This window comes from Corythoichthys intestinalis, chromosome 4 (assembly GCF_030265065.1).
Source record: "Corythoichthys intestinalis isolate RoL2023-P3 chromosome 4, ASM3026506v1, whole genome shotgun sequence".
Classification (NCBI taxonomy): domain Eukaryota; kingdom Metazoa; phylum Chordata; class Actinopteri; order Syngnathiformes; family Syngnathidae; genus Corythoichthys; species Corythoichthys intestinalis.
This window is the reverse complement of record NC_080398.1, coordinates 2,712,372-2,734,678: the sequence shown is the minus strand read 5'-3', so window position 1 is coordinate 2,734,678 and position 22,307 is coordinate 2,712,372. Positions and strand designations below refer to the sequence as shown.

The following is a 22,307-nucleotide window of genomic DNA, read 5'->3' as shown; positions in this document are numbered from 1 at the left end:
AAACAGTAAATAAAATACTCAAGTCCTCATTCTGTATCAGCAGGTTTAAACTAAATTCAATGAATTCAGTGTTGTGAATCAACCGTTAAAGTTGTTAAAATTGCTCCCGTTCTTCCATAACTTCCCTTCTGTCTACTTTTTCATATCAAACTTTTAAAACTTTTTCATCATTTATAGATTCTAGTCAAGATTGCCGATTTAGGAGGTTTTTTTTTTAGATAAGAAGTTAATTAGGTTCGCTACAACAGAGCCTTTAAGAGAAGTCTACTGCTCTAAGATGGCGGCTGTTTGCTAACGCCGGCCGAGTCAGTCATTTCGCATCTAGTTCTCTAATACATGTTCTAACATCGCGGCTGTCCGTCATTTTGCACCTCGTTTTACATATATGTGATATATACAATAGCCGTATGTTTATAGCAACTAGCAACTGGGCATTGCTTGTAGCGGCTGTTGGTTGCAGTCAGGTATGATTGTTTTTTTTATCTAACGGCATGAGTTGAACATGATATTTGCTCTCGGTCCATTCCTCATTGCGTCCCGAAGACCGCGCTGACTGTTTTAGTTCCGCTTTACCTGGTATAATTCAATAATCGGAATTTGGATGTTTGTGAATCGTTCTCGAATCTTCCATGGCCGAATCGTGAATAATCTAAGAATCGGAAATTTCACACGCCTCTACTGCGCACGGTAGACATGGACTGGTAGCATTGAGATTGCCCATACTTCTTCACAATTTGGCTTCTCAAGTACTCAGACAGTTCTTTGGTCTTCTTTCTTTGCTCCATGCTCAATGTGGTACACACAAGGACACAGGAGAGAGGTTGAGTCAACTTTAATCCATTTTAACTGTCTGCAAGTGTGATTTAGTTTTTGCCAACACCTCTTATGTGCCACAGGTAAGTAACAGACCTCTGTGAAGTTGGCCCCCCATCAGACGTAAATTTGTGTCAAAATTATCTCAATCGTTTGTGCTACATTAGTGCTGGTTTGTGCTGCAAAAAGTTTTGTTTGTGCTGCCATCGTTTTGCACTTATTAATTTAAAAAAAATTTTTTTTTTTAGGTCATCTAGAGTTCACCCAGCCCCCCATCTATGGCAGAATGGAACCCCACTGGTGTCATTTGATTGTGCCTCGTTAGTGCTGGTTTGTGCTGTAAAAAGTTTTGTTTGAACTGCTACAGTTTTAGAGATATTGATATTAATTTATAGGGATGACGTCACTCTCAGCCCCCCATCAGACGCAAATTTGTATCAAAATTATGTCAATCGTTTGTGCTACGTTAGTGCTGGTTTGTGCTGCACTAAGTTTCGTTTGTGCAGCCATCGTTTTGCAGTTATTAATACGAAACTTAGCGCAGCACAAACCAGCACTAACGTAGCACAAATGATTGACATAATTTTGATACAAATTTGCGTCTGATGGGGGGGCCAACTTCACGGAGGCAAGTAACAGGTGCTGTTAATTACACAAATTAAAGGAGCATTACATGATTTTTCAAAGGGTGCCAATACTTTTGTCCGGCCCATTTCTGGAGTTTTGTGTAAAACAATAATGATTTAATTTTTTTCCCCATTCTCTTTTGTGTTTTTTTCATTGCAAGCAAAATAATTAGGGCTGTCAAACGATTAAAATCTTTAATCGAGTTAATTACAGCTTAAAAATTAATTAATCGCAATTCAAACCATCTATAAAATATGCCATATTTTTCTGTAAATTATACATATATTCTGTAAAATAAATTGTTGGAATGGAAAGATAAGACACAAGATGGATATATACATTCAACATACGGTACATAAGGACTGTAGTGGGCATTTCACTCTACTGTCATTTAAATCTGTCTATGCTGTCCTCACTCCGAAGCGTCTACTTTTTCCAAAGCTAGACAGCTAGTGAACGACGCCTTAATAATTAGACTTCTGCCTTTTTCATCTGATTTATTAATAAAATGGCCTCAAACCATTGTCCTCTTCAGACCATCGTAAAACTACAAAATAAAAGTACACAAGCATTGCATTAGCAACAACGTTAGCTTAGCACGCTATACAGGTTCACTAAACATAAACAAAAAGCGTCTCATACAAACAATATAACATTTCGCTTACTAACATAATATGTACATTCTTTACAACAACCATACTTACGGACAAATCATGTCCAAGGATCATATAAGCACAACATTATCAGCCCGAGACGTCGTGCAGCCATAATGAACTGGCAAGAAAACAATAAACCATGTCGCAAAGCGACCACAAGAGTTCGCTGTTGGACAGCACAAAAAGCCTTGCTGTAAAACTTACCAAAAGGCAGAATACTTTCTGAGCGGGACATGTGCGTTAATTGCGTCAAATATTTTAACGTGATTAATTTAAAAAATCAATTACCGCGCGTTGACGCGATAATTTTGACAGCCCTAATTTTTATATTAAATTGCCTTGTATATGTTTTTTTTCTCTTCGTTGGGCATTTTATGGCTGGATCGACTTATACTCAGGAGCGACTTGTAGTCCGAAAAATACGGTATTTTAGTGAGGAAGTAGTCCAAATTCCACCTATCCTTCAATCGTCGGCCGTCGCAATCAACTTTCCCTTTTCGCTGTTGGACAGCACAAAAAGCCTTGCTGTAAAACTTACCAAAAGGCAGAATACTTTCTTAGCGGGAAATGTGCGTTAATTGCGTCAAATATTTTAACATGATTAATTTAAAAAATTAATTACCACGCGTTAACGCGATAATTTTGACAGCCCTAAAAATAATATTATAATATTTCTACCAAAGCATTTGTAATTGCAATCATTTTCTGGGGGAAATTGAGCATTATCTGACAGAATTGCTTGGGTGCCAATACTTTTGGCCAGCACCGTACATCGTTGGTGAATTCATCAATTGCACTGAAACGTGATCATTTACTGCCATCCCTCCTTGTTCAAATGGATCGGACATCTACCACAATTGTCTACAGCATGTACGTGCGTGTCACACTCACGGGAAGTTGGCGACCCGAAGCGCCACGGGCACGAAAGCGAGCTGGGCAGCCCACTTGAGCGTGACGTCCTGGTACACCAGCAGCATGTTGGTGTGGTTGCCTAGCAACAGGTTGGTGCTGCCATTGCTCACTAAATGGAAAACAAGTAGAAAATATGTATTAGTGCAAACGTTATGACTGTCATAAAAGTACTTTTTATTTGAATTTCTTTTTTAAAGGGCAAAGGGAGAATGTCGTACATTACACATAAAGGTTACTCTGTGGTTATTTCTCGTTGAATTACTTAATGTAAAGCTTGATCTTTTTATTAAAAGGAAGATAATTTGGTGCTACACCACCACGGAAAGAAACAGAAATGAGTTTTAAAGTTTGGAAAAAGTTAAAATGAGAAAGCTGCACGTATGCCTAGGCTTTTCTTTAGCCACCCAGCTCGTATAATATCTTTATTTTTAGGACTGGAAAAGAGTTAAAATACACGTGATAAACTCTGCAGCCGCAAAGCGGAGAATAACCCGAGTGATGACATCATAACATTTACATTTCGGCAAGTAGCTGCGCTTTAAATGGCAAAAAGTACATCTGAACTCACATGCAGTTTCCTTTGAAACATGAGACATAAATACTAGACCTGCGGCGATGGCCACACGCAAAATAAACACGGCGCTATGGGTCAAATACGTCGACGGTCAGCGAGGAACAGAGGTGGGTAGAGTAGCCAAAAATTGTACTCGAGTAAGACAGTTACTTAAAAACAATACAACTCAAGTACAAAAAGTCATCCAAGAAGGTACTCAATTCCCCCCCAAAAAAACATTCACTGAAGAGAATATTCAAGTAATGAATAACTGCTGATAAAGTGATTTTTTTTTTTTAAATAAAAAGTTGCTAAATACGGTAGTTATTATCATACTGTAGTTTAAACTATTACATGACCATATTAGGCCAAAAAATACACAAAAATCATCGAATTCCAACAAGAAAAATCTACAGAAATGAAACTTCACCTGTCCAAAAAGCATGAGTGCTCTCTCGTGGAGAACTCCTGTTTCCTACAATGAAATTAAAACAATTTAATTTCCGTTTTTTTGTGGTTTATGTGTGCCCAAATAAAAACTAAGATGTTGAAATTCATGCTTTCAAGTAATGGCAGCGCTTAGTGTTAAGTAGTTTACGTTGCTTTATAGACGCCCCGTGATTGAACACATCGGCGTGATCATAGGACAAGTGACTCTAGCAACTCTAGTGCAGTCAAAAGTAGCTGCTTAAAAGTAGCGTATCTTCTTCACATATCTACTCAAGTAAAAACTATATTGTGATAAAACTAAAACCCTCTTAAATATACCGAATATAGGTCGCAAATTTTTTTAACCGAAATTTTCACCCAAAAATGAGGGCGCGACCGATACGCCAGATATGCTTTCCTCGCTCTGACCATTGCCCGGTTTAGACCGTCATAAAACTGAATAGACATACAACTCGGCATTAGCTACGTATGCTAACTATACAGACAAGTTACACTCAAAATAATCTACAAATGTCTAATATAAAAAATACAAATTTTCGTACAACAATAAAAATACTGTATGTGCTGTACTTTAGGCAAACAGTATTCATGGACAAAGCTTGCCCAAAGAATAAATAAAGACCGACATCATGGCTGAAGCTGAAACAGTGTACGTCGTGCAGCCATTTTGGCTTTCACAACGAACAATTTCGCCAAGTGACCTCAAGAGGGTGCTATAGGACAGGGTTCCTATAGGTTTCCTCAAGGTAAATTTAAGACATTTTAAGACCTAATAAAGACAATTCTTTTCAAACGTAATACCTATATCACAGCCATATCGACCAAGAAAAACAAAATCTGTGAATTTCTGTTAATTTGTTTTTCGAAAGTGGAAATGTGGAATGTATGCAGCATATTGAATAGCTACTCAGGCTACATCACCACAGTGCAGACACAGACCACAGACAAAGGGCCAAATAGAGGCATTCTTGTTAGCATTAGCATTTAGCATGGCGAGCTTCATCTTAACTCTTGGGCAACCACGACACCTCTGCTTTCATGGTTGCTGTGACATTTATGTCACAATGCTGTTGCCATTAGTGTGCACTTCCTGTGGGTGTGGTATTACAGTATAAAAAGAATCTCTGTGATGTTTCTGTGACACATATGCTGAGAAGCACACTGAATAAAGAAGTGTTATCCCATCCTCGTCGCCACTTTCAATGCAAATCAGATTTACGATACTTGATGTCGTATGAGTGAGCTGATAACAACAAAGCCCAACTCTGAAGACGAGCAGCAGCCAGCGAAGGGATTCCTGCATGAGATCCCGTGGTCTGTGATCTGTTAACAAAGTAAACTTACTTCCATACAAATATTGGTGGAACTTCCTCACACCAAAAATAATGCTCAATGCTTCTCGTTCCAATTGAGCATAGTTTGACTCTGCTTTGTTAAGTGTTCTCGATGCGAAAGCAATTGGTCTTTCATCTCCGTTCGGGAACACATGGGAGATGACAGCACCCACACCATAGGGTGAAGCGTCGCATTCATATTGACTTTGCGGGGCCTTTTGAAAATCGAATGTTTCTGGTTGCTATCGATGCCCATAGTAAGTGACCAGAGGTAGCTATCATGAAATCAACCACATCGGAAAAGGCAATTGAGAAGTTAGGGGAGATGTTTAGTCGTTTCGAAGCCCCTGCACAACTCGTGTCAGACAACGGGCCCCAATTTGTGTCCAAAGAAATGGTTGAATTCCTGCAAGCCAATGGGGTTCAACACATTAAGTCGGCTCCCTATTACCCGGCAACCAACGGCTTGGCAGAGAGGTTTGTGCAGACCCTCAAACATGCTCTCAAAGCATCACAAGGGCAAAGTACACTCCATCAGAGACGACACAAATTTCTCCTCAAATACCGAACATCTGTGCATGCAACTACCAAGGTATCACCAGCGGGCCTAATGTTTTCTCGAGAGATGCGAACTGGCATGGATCTTCTGAAACCACCAACCCTGAGCGAGATTGTTCAAATGGATCAACGGAAACAAGTCAAGTACAGAGACCTGCATTCCAAGAACCGAGTTTTTGCACCTGGTGACTCTGTTACGGCCCGGAGTTATCAGAGTAAGGAAAAGTGGGCCCCTGCCACCATCATTGCTCAAACTGGGCCTGTTTCCTACACAGTTCAGACAGCTGATGGTGTTTGGCGTCGCCATGTGGATCAATTGTTGGGAACACCAGACACTACTCCAGAACTGTCTATTGATTGTGATGATCCTAGCAGTGTAATTATACCAGAAATGCCTAGCTTACCGGATGTGCCAAAAATATCAGAAATTTCTAGCTTACCGGATGTGTCAAACCCATACAATCTTGCTGTAATTGTGTCTAATTCAACCAATGCACAACCGGAACCTGAAACAGCATCGGAACCGGTTTCCACAAGTGGAAAATCGGAAGTGACTGTTGAACGTCGTTATCCTGCACGCGACAGGCGACCGCCTGATAGATTGGATTTATAAGTAATAAGTAATGGGGGAAAAACAGGAGGTATTTTTGTGTTTATTTCTTGGACATGTTATGCAAAGGGTGAGGAGAATAGGAGATGTCACATATTTATGTCACAATGTTGTTGCCATAGTGTGCACTTCCTGTGGGTGTGGTATTACAGTATAAAAGGAATCTCTGTGATGTTTCGGTGACACATATGCTGAGAAGTACACTGAATAAAGAAGTGTTGTTCCATTCAAGTCTCGGCCTTACATGTACTTAGAGCAGTGCTTCTCAATTATTTTCTGTTACGCCCCCCCAAGAAAGACGTAAATGTTTCGCGCCCCTTCAAACTCTCTGCCGCCACTGTAAATATTATCATTTGTCTATAAAATTACTATTATAAATACGCATCTGCCTAACATTGAGTCCTTTGTTTCTAATAAAGAAAAAAAGTAACATAGATCAACTTATAATAAACTTTATTAACATTGTTTTGTTTGTAACAGAGAAGACTTGACACGCATCAATTTGCCTGAATTTCAAAAAAAGTCACATCCAAACTGTAAAAAATACACTCGGTACATTTTTGACCATTTGATACAGAAAAATAAAATAATAAAATCAGTAAATAATAACAAATTAAAATTGATTAGAAACATTCACTCATGAGGACAATATGCCAAAAAATGGACTCAAAAAAAAGTGTCCTTGGACAGAAGGACAGTTTTTATTTTTGCTGCTCACAGTATTTACCTCCTTTGCAATAGTGTGGAGTTATTTTGCAATGAGCATGCTAACAATGTCAATGCTCACTGGTTTACTGATATAACACTGACAAAGCAGGACGATTGTTGGCAATATTCGGCACGTTTTCACTTAAAAACAATCAAGCGGCTTATCAATGATATTGGGATCTAATGTCTTTAAGTGGCGTCTTAATTGATTTGGCTTCTAGCTGTCTGCTATAATTATTTTTAGACATGTTCTATCAAAATTTGCTCCCTTATAAAATGTTGCTCCCAAAGCTTTTGTGGAGCTGAAAATGCCCTCTTTTACATTCAGTTGGACTCTCAATGTTATCCAAAGGTGCTAACTAAACTAGATACATCATAAACATACATGTGCAACACGAAAATGGCGTAAATTAATACTTAACGACACGGCGACGTCATTAACAGTGAGAGCGCAGGGTGCAGTTGCTGTGTGCAGCTAACATGGTCGGATGTGTCTGAGAACTTTTGTACATGTCTTTACATGGCCAAACCTAAGTAAATATTCCTTTCTTTAAAGAAAGTTTGTCGTGTTTACTTTGGAATCGCTGCATTCGCGGCCATTTTTAACGTTACGCGCATGCGCAAAACCGCAAGGTAGCAATTTTTGATGGTTTGCAAAATTTGTCAGAACACCGGACAAGACAGTGGGTCGCTGCGTGAGTGAGTCCAGTCGGAAAGCGGCTTTCGATAGCGGCGGCGGCGGCACACTGCTCTTCATATCTGTTTTCTGTGTGTGCTGAGTGCTCTTCCTTAGTTCAAAAATACTGCGCGCACTCAGAAAATGAGAGCGCCACTGCCACCCACTGAGTGGATGTGCAAGTACACTTTATTCAAGTACGGCAAAAAAACAAAAAAAAAGCATGTTCCCCGAGGTCACATGCGCCCCCCTGGCATCGCTCTGCGCCCCCCTAGGGGGGCGCGCCCCACTATTTGAGAAGTACTGACTTAAAGCAAGGAAGTACATAACAGTTGCTGTGGATCCAAACGATGTGCGTACATCCACTAGCAATCGTAGCTGGGCTGGGGAAGCAGCACTAGCAGCTAGCTGGCTAGTTAGTATTAGCTGCTGTTGCTTCACTTATATTAGCAGGTTACTGGCTGGCTTTAGCTTCTGTCTCTTCAGGCTTGTGAGCATCTGGCTGGCTTAAACAGGCAAATTGAAAAACACCGGCAATGGAGGGAGTTTGTTTCTTTCCTCTCATGGAGGTTGTGTTCTTGGAGGATTTATGATGGGACTCTAGCGCCTTCATGCCTATTGTACCCAGCTGTTTTTTTTTCTTTTTTTTGCATGAAATGCGAAAAACCTCGAGCACACTGCTATCCACTGGTTTGAGCCAAATGCGAAAGGATTGTTTACTCAACCATGCTTCGTTGAATTTACATTTCCCCATCCCTCTAATATGAAATGTTTGGCTAGGTGTAAAAAAAAGAAATTGCGTCTGTGAGGTGTATAGCATGACATTTTGTCGAGACTCCCATCGTGACACGGAATTCACGCGGGACAGCCATATTTGTAGTCATCTTTCATTGACTCAACGCTGTTTTGCCTTGGGTTAGCAAAGTACTTCTCAAACAGTGAATAGTAATTATTTTTTATAGCGAGTGCCAAATATTGTCAACAATCCTCCGCTTTGTTAGTGTTACATCAGTAAACCAGCGAGCATTGTCAGCATCATATAAGGTGGCATACCAAGCTGCTCAGTGCAAAATAACCCAACACCATAGCAAAGGAGCGGATACTGCCTGCAGCAAAAATAAAAACTGTCCCTCTGTCCAATGACACTACCCTTTTGGCGAATTAATTTTTTTTTTTTTTTTTGGTCCAATTGTTCGACTTATTGTCCTCATGAGTTAATGTTGCTAATCAATTTGAATTTATTATTATTTATTGATTTTAGTAAATTTTATTTTTCAGCAGTAAACAGTCAAACATGTATCTTGAGTGGATTTTTGCAGAATGGATGTGGGGTTTTTTGTTTTGTTTTTTTTACACTTTATTATAAGTTGATCTATATTATGTTTTTTGTTAATATCAAAAAGAACAAAATGTTATACAGAGTTGTACTTATAATAAGGATTTTATATACAAATGATACTACAGTATGTGGTGGCAGAGAGTTGGGGGGGTGCGGAACATTTACGTCTTCCGGGGAGGGGGGGGGGTAACAGAAAATAATTGAGAAGCACTGAGTTAGCAAGTCAAAAGAACTACATAATATCCCATAATCCATCAGTGCTTGCTATTGACGATTTTGACCTCTGGCTGCATTGAGTTCTCAATGACTGGCTCCTTCGCCCAGTTTATTAATTGAGGTTACGTTTATTTAATCAAAATGACACTTTTGAGGAGAAATGAGACACGGAAAAGTTATACATCGTAAAATTTAAGACCCAGATATGTAAATTCAATACTTTTTCAGGTATCTATTTATAAATTCAATGCTTTTAAGACTTTTTAAGACCCCGCGGGAACATGCAGGCGCACACAAAAAATTGAGTAACATGTTTTAAAGTGATAATGATGATGAAGAGGAATTTGAGAGCTTCCAACCATCATGATGAGGAAGGGTTACCGTGAGACGGTTATGACTTAAGAAAAAACAGAAATTTAATATAATTACCACATTGGCATCATTTGTGTTGTGTACTTGGCTAAATAATAATCAATAAATAACAAAATCCATCCAAAAAATGGCCCAGAAATCTCTCAGAAAGTGATGCGACCTATACGAGGGTCAACTAAAATACCTACTTTTTTTAAAACCACAAACAAGGGGTACGGTAAATTTCTCCCTAAATGTTACTCAAGTAAATGTAATGTACTACCGCCCATCTCTGGCAAGGAGGGGGTCAAAATGGCGGCACATGTGTTGGTATAACACCAAAGGAAACACAACTGCTTTCATCAGAGCATCCAGGTCATAATTTCTGTGCTTTTTTATGGGAAAAATGCATGTATGGATGTCTATTCATGTAAACTCACATGAGGCATACGGCAAGAAGCAGCTGGGGTTGAACTCCAACTTCTTCATGAAGTAAATAAGCCCATTGTCTCGCAAGCAATAAAGGTTCCGCTCGCCCAGGACGAAGATGAACATGGCCGAGTGGGAGAAGCACGGCACGGAGATGTCCAGGGCTTGCTCGCCTAGAATCAACGTCCAGTCAGGCTGCGGGGAAAGCACTCATTAGGAGCAGGCGATATTGTGAATTTTAGTGATGTGTAGGCATATTTCGGTCAATGAATATAACAAGTAATTACATCTAGTCAAAAATTGATTTTAGCCCATCCAGATTGTAACTGGATGGGTATTTTGTAGTCTGTACAGTCACAAATCACAAAAATCTGATTTTGTGAAACTGATTGAAACCACATAAGGAAGGTAGTTTCATATCAGATATGGACAAGATGCTTCTCAGTCTGAGCAACTATGATGGGTTTTGACTGTTCATGATGTCACTTTATGCTAGATGACACCTTTGTTGCCACAGCAACCTATCAGGTGAAGAGATCGACCGATTTAAGTTTTTCAAGACCGATACGCATTATTCGAAGTTAGCGGGACCGATAACTGATTTTTGGAGTTGATATTCATTTGTAGTAAAAGTAAGACTGACTTTTGATAATTTTACAACACGGTGCGGGTCTGCGCTCGTCTTAATGGGAAACACAGTTCTGATACTCATGGGAAAAGCAGTCTACCTCGACAAATTCGACAAAACTGAAAAGTTACCAAGTGTTGCTTTAACTCATTATCTGATATTGACGTTAATAGACGTCCAATCCATTTGAAGTAGGATGGTTGCTACTAGTGCTGCAACGATTAATTGAATAACTTGAGTATTCGAATATAGTATAGTATAGAAAAAAATATTCAAATTAAATTTAGTTGCTTCGAGTATTCGTTTAATTAAAGTGGCATTGTAATGGTTTATTTTGAAAGTGTTTGCATTTCGTTTTATTGATTGGGGTGGATACACTGCCCTCTGGTCTGCCTCATTTCACATGGCTGAATCCAGCTGCTCCGTGTAAACATAAGCTAAGTTTTTGTTTGAGCTAATGTTTGCATTCATAATTTAGTAGGGCTGTCAAAATTATCGCGTTAACGGGCGTTAATTAATTTTTTTTAATGAATCACGTTAAAATATTTGACGCAATTAACGCAGATGCCCCACTCAGACAGATTTAAATGACAGTACAGTGAAATGCTCACTTGTTGTGTTTTATGGAGTTTTGCCGCCCTCTGCTGGCGCTTGGGTGCGACTGATTTTATAGGCTTCAGCACCCATGAGCATTGTGTAAGTAATTATTGACATCAACAATGGCGGGCTACTAGTTTATTTTTTGATTGAAAATTTTACAAATTTTATTCAAACAAAAACATTAAGAGGGGTTTTAATAGAAAATGTCTATAACTTGTACTAACATTTTTCTTTGGAGAACTACAAGTCCCTCTATCCATGGATCGTTTTAACAGAATGTTAATAATGTTAATGCCATCTTGTTGATTTATTGTTATAATAAACAAATACAGTCCTTATGTACCGTATGTTGAATGTATATATCCATCTTGTGTCTTATCTTTCCATTCCAACAATAATTTACAGAAAAATATGGCATATTTTATAGATGGTTTGAATTGCGATTAATTGTGATTAATTACAATTAATTAATTTTTAAGCTGTAATTAACTCGATTAAAAATTTTAATCATTTGACAGCCCTATAATTTAGTTTACAGGTATATTGCCTGAACGCTTTGTTAAGAGCATTGTAAAAAAACATGTGTCTTATCTTTCCATTCCAACAATAATTCACAGAAAAATATGGCATATTTTATAGATGGTTTGAATTGCGATTAATTGCGATTAATTATGATTAATTAATTTTTAAGCTGTAATTAACTCGATTAAAAATTGTAATCGTTTGACAGCCCTATAATTTCGTTTACAGGTATATTGCCTGAACCATTTGTTAAGAGCATTGTAAAAAAAAAAAGTTGGCATTTTATAGCACTTAAGCTAGCGGACTTTTGCTATGTAAGTTAGCCAATTGTACTTTTGTTGTACTAAGATCTTTACTTTAGGACTGTCAAATTTATCGCGTTAATGGGCGATAATTTATTTTTTTGATTAATCACGTTAAAATATTTAACACAATTAACGCATGCGCGGAACGACCTACTCACGCATCACCGCAAACAGCCTAAAATGGCGCTGATTTACTTATATACAGTACAGTGCTAAGGAACAGCATCAAGCAACTTTTAATTGACATCTCTAACACAATATCTATAAATGGTGTGAAAATCGACGTGGGAAGAATGGAAGACGTTGATATTTTCTTAACACCATGTACTGTACGCAACGCAGAGAAGATATAGCATTTGCGGGCACCACACACAGTCATGGTTGCAACAATTTATGCATGGTTGCACCCATCATGCATTTGGGCAGAAGTTAAATCGCTACAGTATCATTTACTGAAAGCTCAACAAATACACTCGATAGCAATATTTAGTCACAATGTACAAACTCACATTTATCCTTTAAGAATAACAAGTCTTTCTATGTTAAAGACATCTTGTGGATTTATTGTTATAATAAACAATTACAGTACTTATGTACAGTATGTTGAATGTATATATCAGTCTTGTCTTATCTTTCCATTCCAACAATAATTTACTTAAAAATATGGCATATTTTAGAGATGGTTTGAATTGCGATTAATTACGATTAATTTTTAAGCTGTGATTAACTCGATTAAAAATTTTAATCATTTGACAGCCCTAATTTATTTTTTTATACCGTTTTAGGCTCAGCTCAGGTATTTTAATTTTTTATGTTCCTTATCCGATTACTCGATTAGTTCATCGATAAATCGACTAATAAAATAATGGGTAGCTGCAGCCCTAGTTGTTACCCTCCCACTTCAAACGGATTGGACGTCTACTATTAATAACCTCATTGGTGGGAGAGTCTTGGCCAATCGAAGATCACATTGTAATTCTTAGCTCATTGGCTGCCATTAACAGTGCTAGCCGTCCAAATCTTTAAAAGCGGGAGGGATTGCAACCATCTCACTTGAAATTTTTTGGAGTTAATTGGATTCAATTCACAGTGGTGTATGTAGCTTGCGGCCATTTTGACAGGGACGACCAACGGTTGTAAACATAATCTCGAAAAGTACATATCGCAAAGCATCGTCACGTTATTTCTGAGTACTCGCCGATACCGATGACGTCGTTTTAATGACGTATCAGTACCGATGCTTGTATCGGTATCAGAGCAACGGTAATTCAACTGTTTGTGAACATTTCAGTGACATGTTTACATTCTCGCTGTATACACCTCATTATTTTCCTTATGTGGTGCTTTAAATCAGTCTGTTGTCACGGTTACTAGTGTGCTACATAAAGCTTTCCATGAATGCTAATGGGAGGTCAACCGGGTGCAAGTAAAGATCCTCCGTGCCAAGTACAACTAAGACGACGCCAGAAGCATCGAAGGAGCCGTGTCAATGAGTTTATTTTCGCAAATTGGGCTTGTTAGCGTTAACGAGCGCTAATGGCCGACACAGGAACAAGTGACATCACAGCGGGGTTCAGACTCACGGTCAGCCTCTTGCTGCCCGTCTTGAGGGGCTGCTCGGGGTCTTGGCGGCTTTCCGCTTCCGTGGCGACGGCAAGTGTTTCGTACCTGAGGAGAGGAGAGGAGCAGATATTCAATTCCAAGAACGCTGCCCGAACGGCAGTGTTGTTTTCGTCAACAATGACTATGATGAAAATATTTCGTCAAGGAACAATTTTTTCATGACGAGGATGAGACTATAACAAGCTAAAAACGTGTCTTTGGAGACTAAAACATAACGACACAAATGCCAGTTTTCATCTGACGAGACGAGAACGAGACCAAAATGCGCCATAGTTTCCGTCTCGCGCTCACAGTGTGTGACATTTTATGTGTAGTTAGCCTGCATCATAGCAGTGTCTGGTTGTGTCACTCATGTGCTGTGCTGCGCACCCCCAACTCACCCACAAGTGTCCTCTCCAGTCTCTCTATTGTTGTTTTGAGACACACAAGGTAAGATTTGTCATCTTATCTTGGCAAGAGACAATGTCATTTCGCTTTAGCCTTTTAAGGTCTGTGCTGAGTGATCATCACACACTAAATGTAACTTGAAGCGTTAGCATAGCATAGTATTCATGTTTGTGTTAGGGTATTAGGCTATTGCTAATGGCAAACGTTCTCTTAAACTCTCAGGCAACTTTTTTTTTTTTTTTTTTTTAAACATACAGTTCGTGGCATCCAGGTGGGTATAATTAAATGAAAATAATGTACCTTTTTCCTGTGTATTATCACATGATATACAGTAAAGGTGTAACGGTACATGTATTTGTATTGAACCGTTTCGGTACGTGGTGCTTCTGTTCGGAACGGAGGCGTACCGAACGAGTTTCTGACATAATGTGTTCGAGGCTGTGAGTCGATCGGGTTACAGTTTCTTTGTGTAGATTTACTCTGTCTTCTCTACTATAATGAGGACCAACACAGTACGACAGTATAACCTAGAAACGTCAACGGCGCGACAACGTGGCCGCCGCGAGAACGCAGTGAAACGCGGGCATCAAACAGCCAATCCACACCAGTCGCAGTGCAGCCGCATGTTAGACGCGTCCCAGAAACAGCTCAACACGACGCACACGAAAAGAACAGCAGAGTTTATTATTTGACGCGAGACACGACCCTCCTGCGTCAATACTACTACCGGTAGCTAGGATCGCGCAGACCAGAAGTCACTCGTGTAAAAATACGGTGGATCCAGTCATTTTTCAAACTAATATGCAATCGTAACCCACTTTTTGAGTCCATCAGATCTCTTGAGTGGTAGATCGGGGCACAGTTGACTTGTCTTTGTTGATTTACTCTCTGCTATAATAATAACCAACACGGCCCCGTGTTCAATACAAAACCCTCCTACCACAACAAAACAAGTAGGAACTAATATTCACATAGGAACTAAAGTTATACAACATAAAATATACAATATAAATGAATATTACATCACATTTGTAAAATATAAACACATAATAAAATAAATAATAGCCCATTTAAATAAAATAAATTGAAATGAGCTAAAACACCTGTAATTAAATAATAAGTATAATACACAGATCCTCATTACACAATTAAATTTATTAATTTCTGTGGGGCGCTTTAACTTGAGAAAATCCACCAATAAAGCTTTTGAAAACCGTTCACAAGAAAAAAGAAATGATTCATTGAGGCATTTCAGTTGTAAAATACATGTTAAAATTTTTGTCATTGGGATTGCTTTTCTCTTAAGCACAGGACTTTTTTTCTTCTTTCTTTCAGAAAGAAAGCTGACCAATACGCGGGGTCTGAAAGGCAAATTGTTGTTGGATTATCTTTAAACACCCGCTACTTTTTGAGCAGAATTCTAGCTTTGTATAGGCTAATGTTCCTATTGTTGAAAGCACAAAGGTGTGTAATAAACAACTAGCACATTTATATTTTGCATTTTGTTTTCTTACTGTACCGAAAATGAACCGAACCGTGACCTCAAAACCGAGGTACGTACTGAACCGAGATTTTTACACCCCTAATATACAGTGTATCACAAAAATGACTACACCCCTCGCATTTCTGCAGATTTTAAGTATCTTTTCATGGGACAACACTGACAAAATCGCACTTTGACAAAATGAAAAGTAGTCTGTGTGCAGCTTATAAAATACAGTTCATTTATTTTCCCCTCAAAATAACTCAAAATATAGCTATTAATATCTAAACCCCTGGCAACAAAAGTGAGTACACCCCTTAGAAACTACGTACATCCCTAAATGTCCAAATTGAGTACTGCTCATCACTTTCCCTCCAAAACGTCATGTGACTCATTACAGGAGTGCTGTCAGCATTGCTGCAGAGATTGAAGAGATGGGGGGTCAGCCTATAGTGCTCAGACCATACGCCGCACTCTACATCAAATTGGTGTGCATGGCTGTCACCCCAGGAGGAAGCTTATTCTGAAGACGGTACACAAGAAAGCCCGCCCGTCTCATCGGACCATAGGACATGGTTCCAATAATCCATGTGCTTTTTTGACATGTCTTTAGCAAACTGTTTGCCGGCTTTCTTGTGTACCGTCTTCAGAAGAGGCTTCCTCCTGGGGTGACAGCCATGCACACCAATTTGACCAATTTCATTGTGTCAAAGTGTCATTTTGTCAATGTTGTCCCATGAAAAGATATACTTAAATATCTGCAGAAATGCGAGGGGTGTACTCACTTTTGTGATACACTGTATTTGTAGCTGCTAAAATATGTGCTCGTCTGTCAATGTTCATTCAAAATAGTTGGAAACTTTATTAAAATCTATTTATTGGGTGAAACAGTCAAATTTTACAGATGAAAATATTGACTAAATGTCGACTAAAACTAGAGGAAGACAAACATTTTGAAATCACTAAAATACAGGGTGGGGCAGAGCAACTTGCTGATTTAAATTTGGCGCTCTGAAGCGATGGTTGCTCTGAGGATGGTAGGGATAGACTTATTTGAGAGGGTGGGGCTTAAATTTTGGTTCTTAACATGCATTATTTCGTGTTTATTTTTCAGGAACCCCAGTGAGCATCATGGAGTGGACAAAGTTGGAACATGCTTTCGCTGTTCAGGCATTTTTTTTCAAGCAGTCGCTCAATCATCGCAACGCAACGTGCATTCCGTAGACATTTCAATATGTGTTTAGTGTTCCTGGCCGGCACTCGATTATTTCATGGGTAAACAACTTCAGAGAAAAAGGAACCTGGCCTCGCAAAGTGTCTCACATGCATTTTCACGAGCAATAAAATCGTGTGGATTAAGTTCCTGCACCATGATGAAATTTCAATTCTTCATGGAGGATTCTTCTCACAGAACGAGCAGACAACCCTAGAGCAGATGCGTGTTTGATGGCAGACCATCGGGGAGATCTCAAAATCTCACCGTGTCAATGTTTTGAGGTGTCCTTGCTGTTCGTGTATGACTAATACGAATAAGTATTATCGTCCAAAAGTCTAAGACTAAGACGAAAATTAAAAGGGCTGCCAAAAACAACTCTGCTGAATGGAGCAGGATGGAATTTCTGAATTTTCTGTTGGAAATACACATCATTTCCTTATTTAAAGAATAGAAAAGAACATCACAAAAAGCTTTCCCGGTAGGGAAACAACGTTTTTGCTCTTCCGCGGGAAACAATGTTTTCATGAGTGTGACGAGAACAGCCATCGTCCAATCAGCAGCCGTATATTTGAAACAGGTCTCGATTGGATCGACTGCATCTTCTTCTTGTTCCACCACCTGAACGTATTTTTATCTCTCCGGCAGCTGCGAACAGTCTCCGCCAAGTCTAACCGACACCCAGCCCACGTGTCCCGCTCTATTAGCGCCAACGTCAGGGCTGTTTAACTTAACGCGTAAAACCCGAGTGGATGAGAGAGGCATGTCGGAGGAGCGCTCACAGATGCGAAGGGAGAGGAATTCCTGGAAATGACAGACTGGAATGATTTTATTCAGATAGACGTTGAGGGAGATAAAGTATGTTATGATTAAAATTCCTCATTAGATCTTGAGTAACTGGTCGCCATTAACAAAATACAAGATGAAAATGAGTTTTATTGAGTGAAACATATTTGATTACAAAAAAAAAATGGAATTTGGGCTCCTACAGCTTGGCTGGTGTCCATTTGGTCGACAGCTGTGCACAATCTACTGCTTACTAATACTCTTGATTATATATTGTATGATATGTAAGGCTGATACAGTGCCCCCCATAATTATTGGCACCCCTGGTAAAGATGTGTTTTTTAGCTTCTAATTTATATATTTTTTAAATTCAAATAATATGGGACCTTAATGGAAAAAAAGAGAAAAATCCAACCTTCAATACAAGTGCATTTATTCAGTGGGGAAAAAATCCCACATAAAGATGATTATTTGACATCAAATAATGCGTGTCATAATTATTAGCACCCCTGGTGTTAATACTTTGTACAACCCCATTTTGTCAACAAAACAGCACCTAATCTTCTCCTATAATGTTTCACAAGCTTGATTTTGTGTCTGGTGAACCATTTCTGTGTAGATTTGGCCATATGTTTAGGGTCATTGTCTTGCTGAAAGACCCAGTGACGACCCATCTTCAGCTTTCGGCCAGAGGGCAACAGATTTTGATTTAAAATGTCCTGGTATTTCAAAGCATTCATGATGCCATGCACCCTAACAAGGGCATTTGGAAGCGAAACAGCCCCACACCATCACTGACCCACCCCCATACTTCACAGTGGGTATGAGGTGCTTTTCAGCATGCGCATCTTTCGTGGCACGCCAGACCCACTTAGAGTGTTTGGTTCCAAAAAGCTCAATCTTGGTCTCATCTGACCAAAGCACACGGTCCCAGGCTTCAACTTGGACCGCTTCGTGGGTCTGGTGTGCCACGAAAGATGCGCATGCTAAAAAGCACCTCATACCCACTGTGAAGTATGGTGGTGGGTCATTTCAAAGTGCTTTACATCACATGAAGATCATAAAAATCACATTTAAATCAATACAACGTAAAAACCAAGACAAAAGATCGCATTTAATCACAAATAGAATACAAATAAATAAATAGAAATAAAACAAAAATAAAAATTACTACTACTAATAATGATTGAAATCAGCAATGGAGATAAGCACGAGAGGAATAGAAAGCAGGTAGATTGAAATATATACACAGTTATGGATATGCAGTGCTAAACAAAAGCGTTTTTAGCCCTGATTTAAAAGAGCTAACAGTTTGAGCATACTTCAGACGTTCAGGTAACTTGTTCCAGAGGTGAGGAGCATAATAACTAAATGCTGCCTCACCCTGCTTGGTTCTTGTTCTTGGAGCATGCAGAAGACCGGTTCCAAACGACCTTAGGGGTCTAGATGTCTCATAGGAATCTAACAAGTTAAGCATGTATTTTGGTCCAAGGCCATTAAGTGTTTTGTAGACGAGCAGTAGTATTTTGTAGTCTATCCTTTGACTCACTGGAAGCCAGTGTAGCGATTTCAAAACCGGTGTAATGTGGTCCAGCTTCCTTGTATTTGTGAGGACTCTGGCTCCAGCATTCTGTACTAGCTGCAGCTTCCTGACTGATTTTTTATCAAGACCTGTAAATATACCGTTGCAATAGTACAATAGAAGCTAAAAAACACATTTTAACCAGGGGTGCCAATAATTATGGAGGGCACCTTATAGCCTGTCCGTCCTGGGAGTGGATCTCTCCTGACTGTGGTTCTCCCCAAAGTTTCTCGTTTTTCCCCAAAGGGTTTTTGGAGTTTTTCCTTGCCGACATGGAGGGTCTAAGGATGGGGGTTGCCCAGGACTTGAACTTTATTAATTAATCTACTGTTTCTGACTGTGTATCATATTGCCTCTGCAAAGCCCTTTGAGACAACCTTGTTGTGATATCGGGCTATACAAATAAAATTGTTTTGGATTGAATTTCAAAACAAGGTCAGCAGAGGTGTTGAATGGCGCCCAGCAAGTTAATATCTCGACACCCTTCTCTATGGATTTACAGTCTTGATAAACTTGAATTAGCTGCAGTTACGACCTCGGGAACGCTCCCTCAACCGGCTCTATAACAAAACACGATTCGACCAAAATTGTGACAGCCGATGCCGACGTAATGTCTGGGTTATAAAATCGTACTAGCAGCACTCGCCACACAGAGAGCATAATTGGGCAACACCGGACAAGTCTGTGTAAGTGTCCAACCTACGTCATTTTCAGGACATCTCTACATGCATAAATCAATGACGTGAGTAAATCCCGCGTCACGTTCCACGGGAATTTCTCTGGATATGTGTGTGAAAGGGGGTTCTGACTCCTGCACAAGACCTCCATCAGTACGTGTGAGTGTTGGCACTTGCGTCGGAATTCATTTGCATTTGTTTGTGTGTGTGTGTTTCCACCAGGATCATCTTTCAATGAGTACAATTAGACAATAATGTTTGCTTAAACTTTACACGTGCCCTGATAGCGCCGGCCAACGCACGCGACACGCTGCCAAAACGCTGTCTTCACGTGCGACAACGCGTACCTTGTTCGCTGCGTTAGTTTTCAAAACGGCAACATCGGGTGAATTTCTGAGGTTTGTCACGTTTTTATTTTCCGCTTGCCGGGCTTTTGTGCGGACGCTTTACTAGGAGTCAGCGAAACCTACTTGTAGCTCTCCAGCTGGCGGGCAGAGGACACTGTGAGGAAGCTGTCCGTTCGCGGGTTGTAGCACAGAGGGCCCGGAAGAAGGAAGCCCGGGAGGAACCTTCCGAAGGAGTAGCTGTCCTGCTCGAAGAACATCAGCATGCCGTCCATGGATTGGATGCAAAGCGAGTGGTGACCTGACGGAAACAAGACGGTGTTCATCATGTAATCGCCATCTATCATCACATATCGATAACCTTTTAATATATAAAGTATCACGATATATTACCATTTCGGTATTTCGTCACACCCCTACCTCTGACGGCGCTAGACCTCCAATCCATATACAGTGGGGTAAATAAGTATTTAGTCAACCACTAATTGTGCAAGTTCTCCCACTTGAAAATATCAGAGAGGCCTGTAATTGTCAACATGGTTAAACTTCAACCATGAGAGAGAATGTGGAAAAAAAAACAGAAAATCACATTGTTTGATTTTTGAATAATTTATTTGCAAATCATGGTGGAAAATAAGTATTTGGTCAATACCAAAAGTTCATCTCAATACTTTGTTATGTACACTTTGTTGGCAATAACGGAGGCCAAACGTTTTCTGTAACTCTTCACAAGCTTTTCACACACTGTTGCTGGTATTTTGGCCCATTCCTCTATGCAGATCTCCTCTAGAGCAGTGATGTTTTGGGGCTGTCGTTGGGCAACACGGACTTTCAACACCCTCCGCAGATTTTCTATGGGGTTGAGACCTGGAGACAGGCTAGGCCACTCCAGGACCTTGAAATGCTTCTTCGTGTGTTTGGGATCATTGTCATGCTGAAAGACCCAGCCACGTCTCATCTTCAATGCCCTTGCTGATGGAAGGAGATTTTCACTCAAAATCTCTCGATACATGGCCCCATTCATTCTTTCCTTTACACTGATCAGTAGTCCTGGTCCCTTTGCAGAAAAACAGCCCCAAAGCATGATGTTTCCACCCCCATGCTTCACAGTGGGTATGGTGCAATTCAGTATTCTTTTTCCTCCAAACAAGAGAACCTGTGTTTCTACCAAAAAGTTCTATTTTGGTTTCATCTGACCATAACACATTCTCCCAGTCCTCTTCTGGATCATCCAAATGCTCTCTAGCGAACCGCAGACGGGCCTGGACGTGTACTTTCTTCAGCAGGGGCACACGTCTGGCAGTGCAGGATTTGAGTCCCTGGCGGTGCATTGTGTTACTGATACTAGCCTTTGTTACTGTGGTCCCAGCTCTCTGTAGGTCATTCACTAGGTCCCCCCGTGTGTTTCTGGGATTTTAGCTCCCCGTTCTTGTTATCATTTTGATGCCGCGGGGTGAGGAGGGAATTGAAAGTCCGTGTTGCCCAAGGACAGCCCCAAAACAACATCACTGCTCTAGAGGAGATCTGCATGGAGGAATGGGCCAAAACACCAGCAACAGTATGTGAAAAGCTTGTGAAGAGTTACAGAAAAGGTTTGGCCTCCGTTATTGCCAACAAAGGGTACATAACAAAGTATTGAGATGAACTTTTGGTATAGACCAAATACTTATTTTCCACCATGATTTGCAAATAAAGTCTTTAAAAATCAAACAATGTGATATTCTGTTTTTTTTCCCACATTGTCTCTCATGGTTTAGGTTTACCCATGTTGACAATTACAGGCCTCTCTAATATTTTCAAGTGGGAGAACTTGCACAATTAGTGGTTGACTAAATACTTATTTGCCCCACTGTATAAAACTAGTTTAAATTCACATCAGCAAGATGAATAACAGCCACACAATTGGACGTCCATCACCGTCAATG

The 22,307-nt window shown here is 39.8% G+C and overlaps 1 protein-coding gene across 3 annotated transcripts in view; it reads right to left on the bottom strand.

Annotated features, from left to right (window-relative positions):
• LOC130914459 (protein PTHB1-like) overlaps nt 1-22,307 on the bottom strand; it is a 233,758-nt gene that overhangs the window by 187,750 nt on the left and 23,701 nt on the right. For all 3 annotated transcript variants that reach the window (XM_057833669.1, XM_057833670.1, XM_057833671.1), the window contains exons 6-9: nt 20,509-20,683; nt 13,871-13,955; nt 10,244-10,427; nt 2,988-3,117 (exon numbers count right to left, since the gene is read on the bottom strand). In XM_057833669.1, coding sequence (XP_057689652.1) covers nt 2,988-3,117; nt 10,244-10,427; nt 13,871-13,955; nt 20,509-20,683 — 574 coding nt within the window. The remainder of the gene's footprint in view (nt 1-2,987; nt 3,118-10,243; nt 10,428-13,870; nt 13,956-20,508; nt 20,684-22,307) is intronic.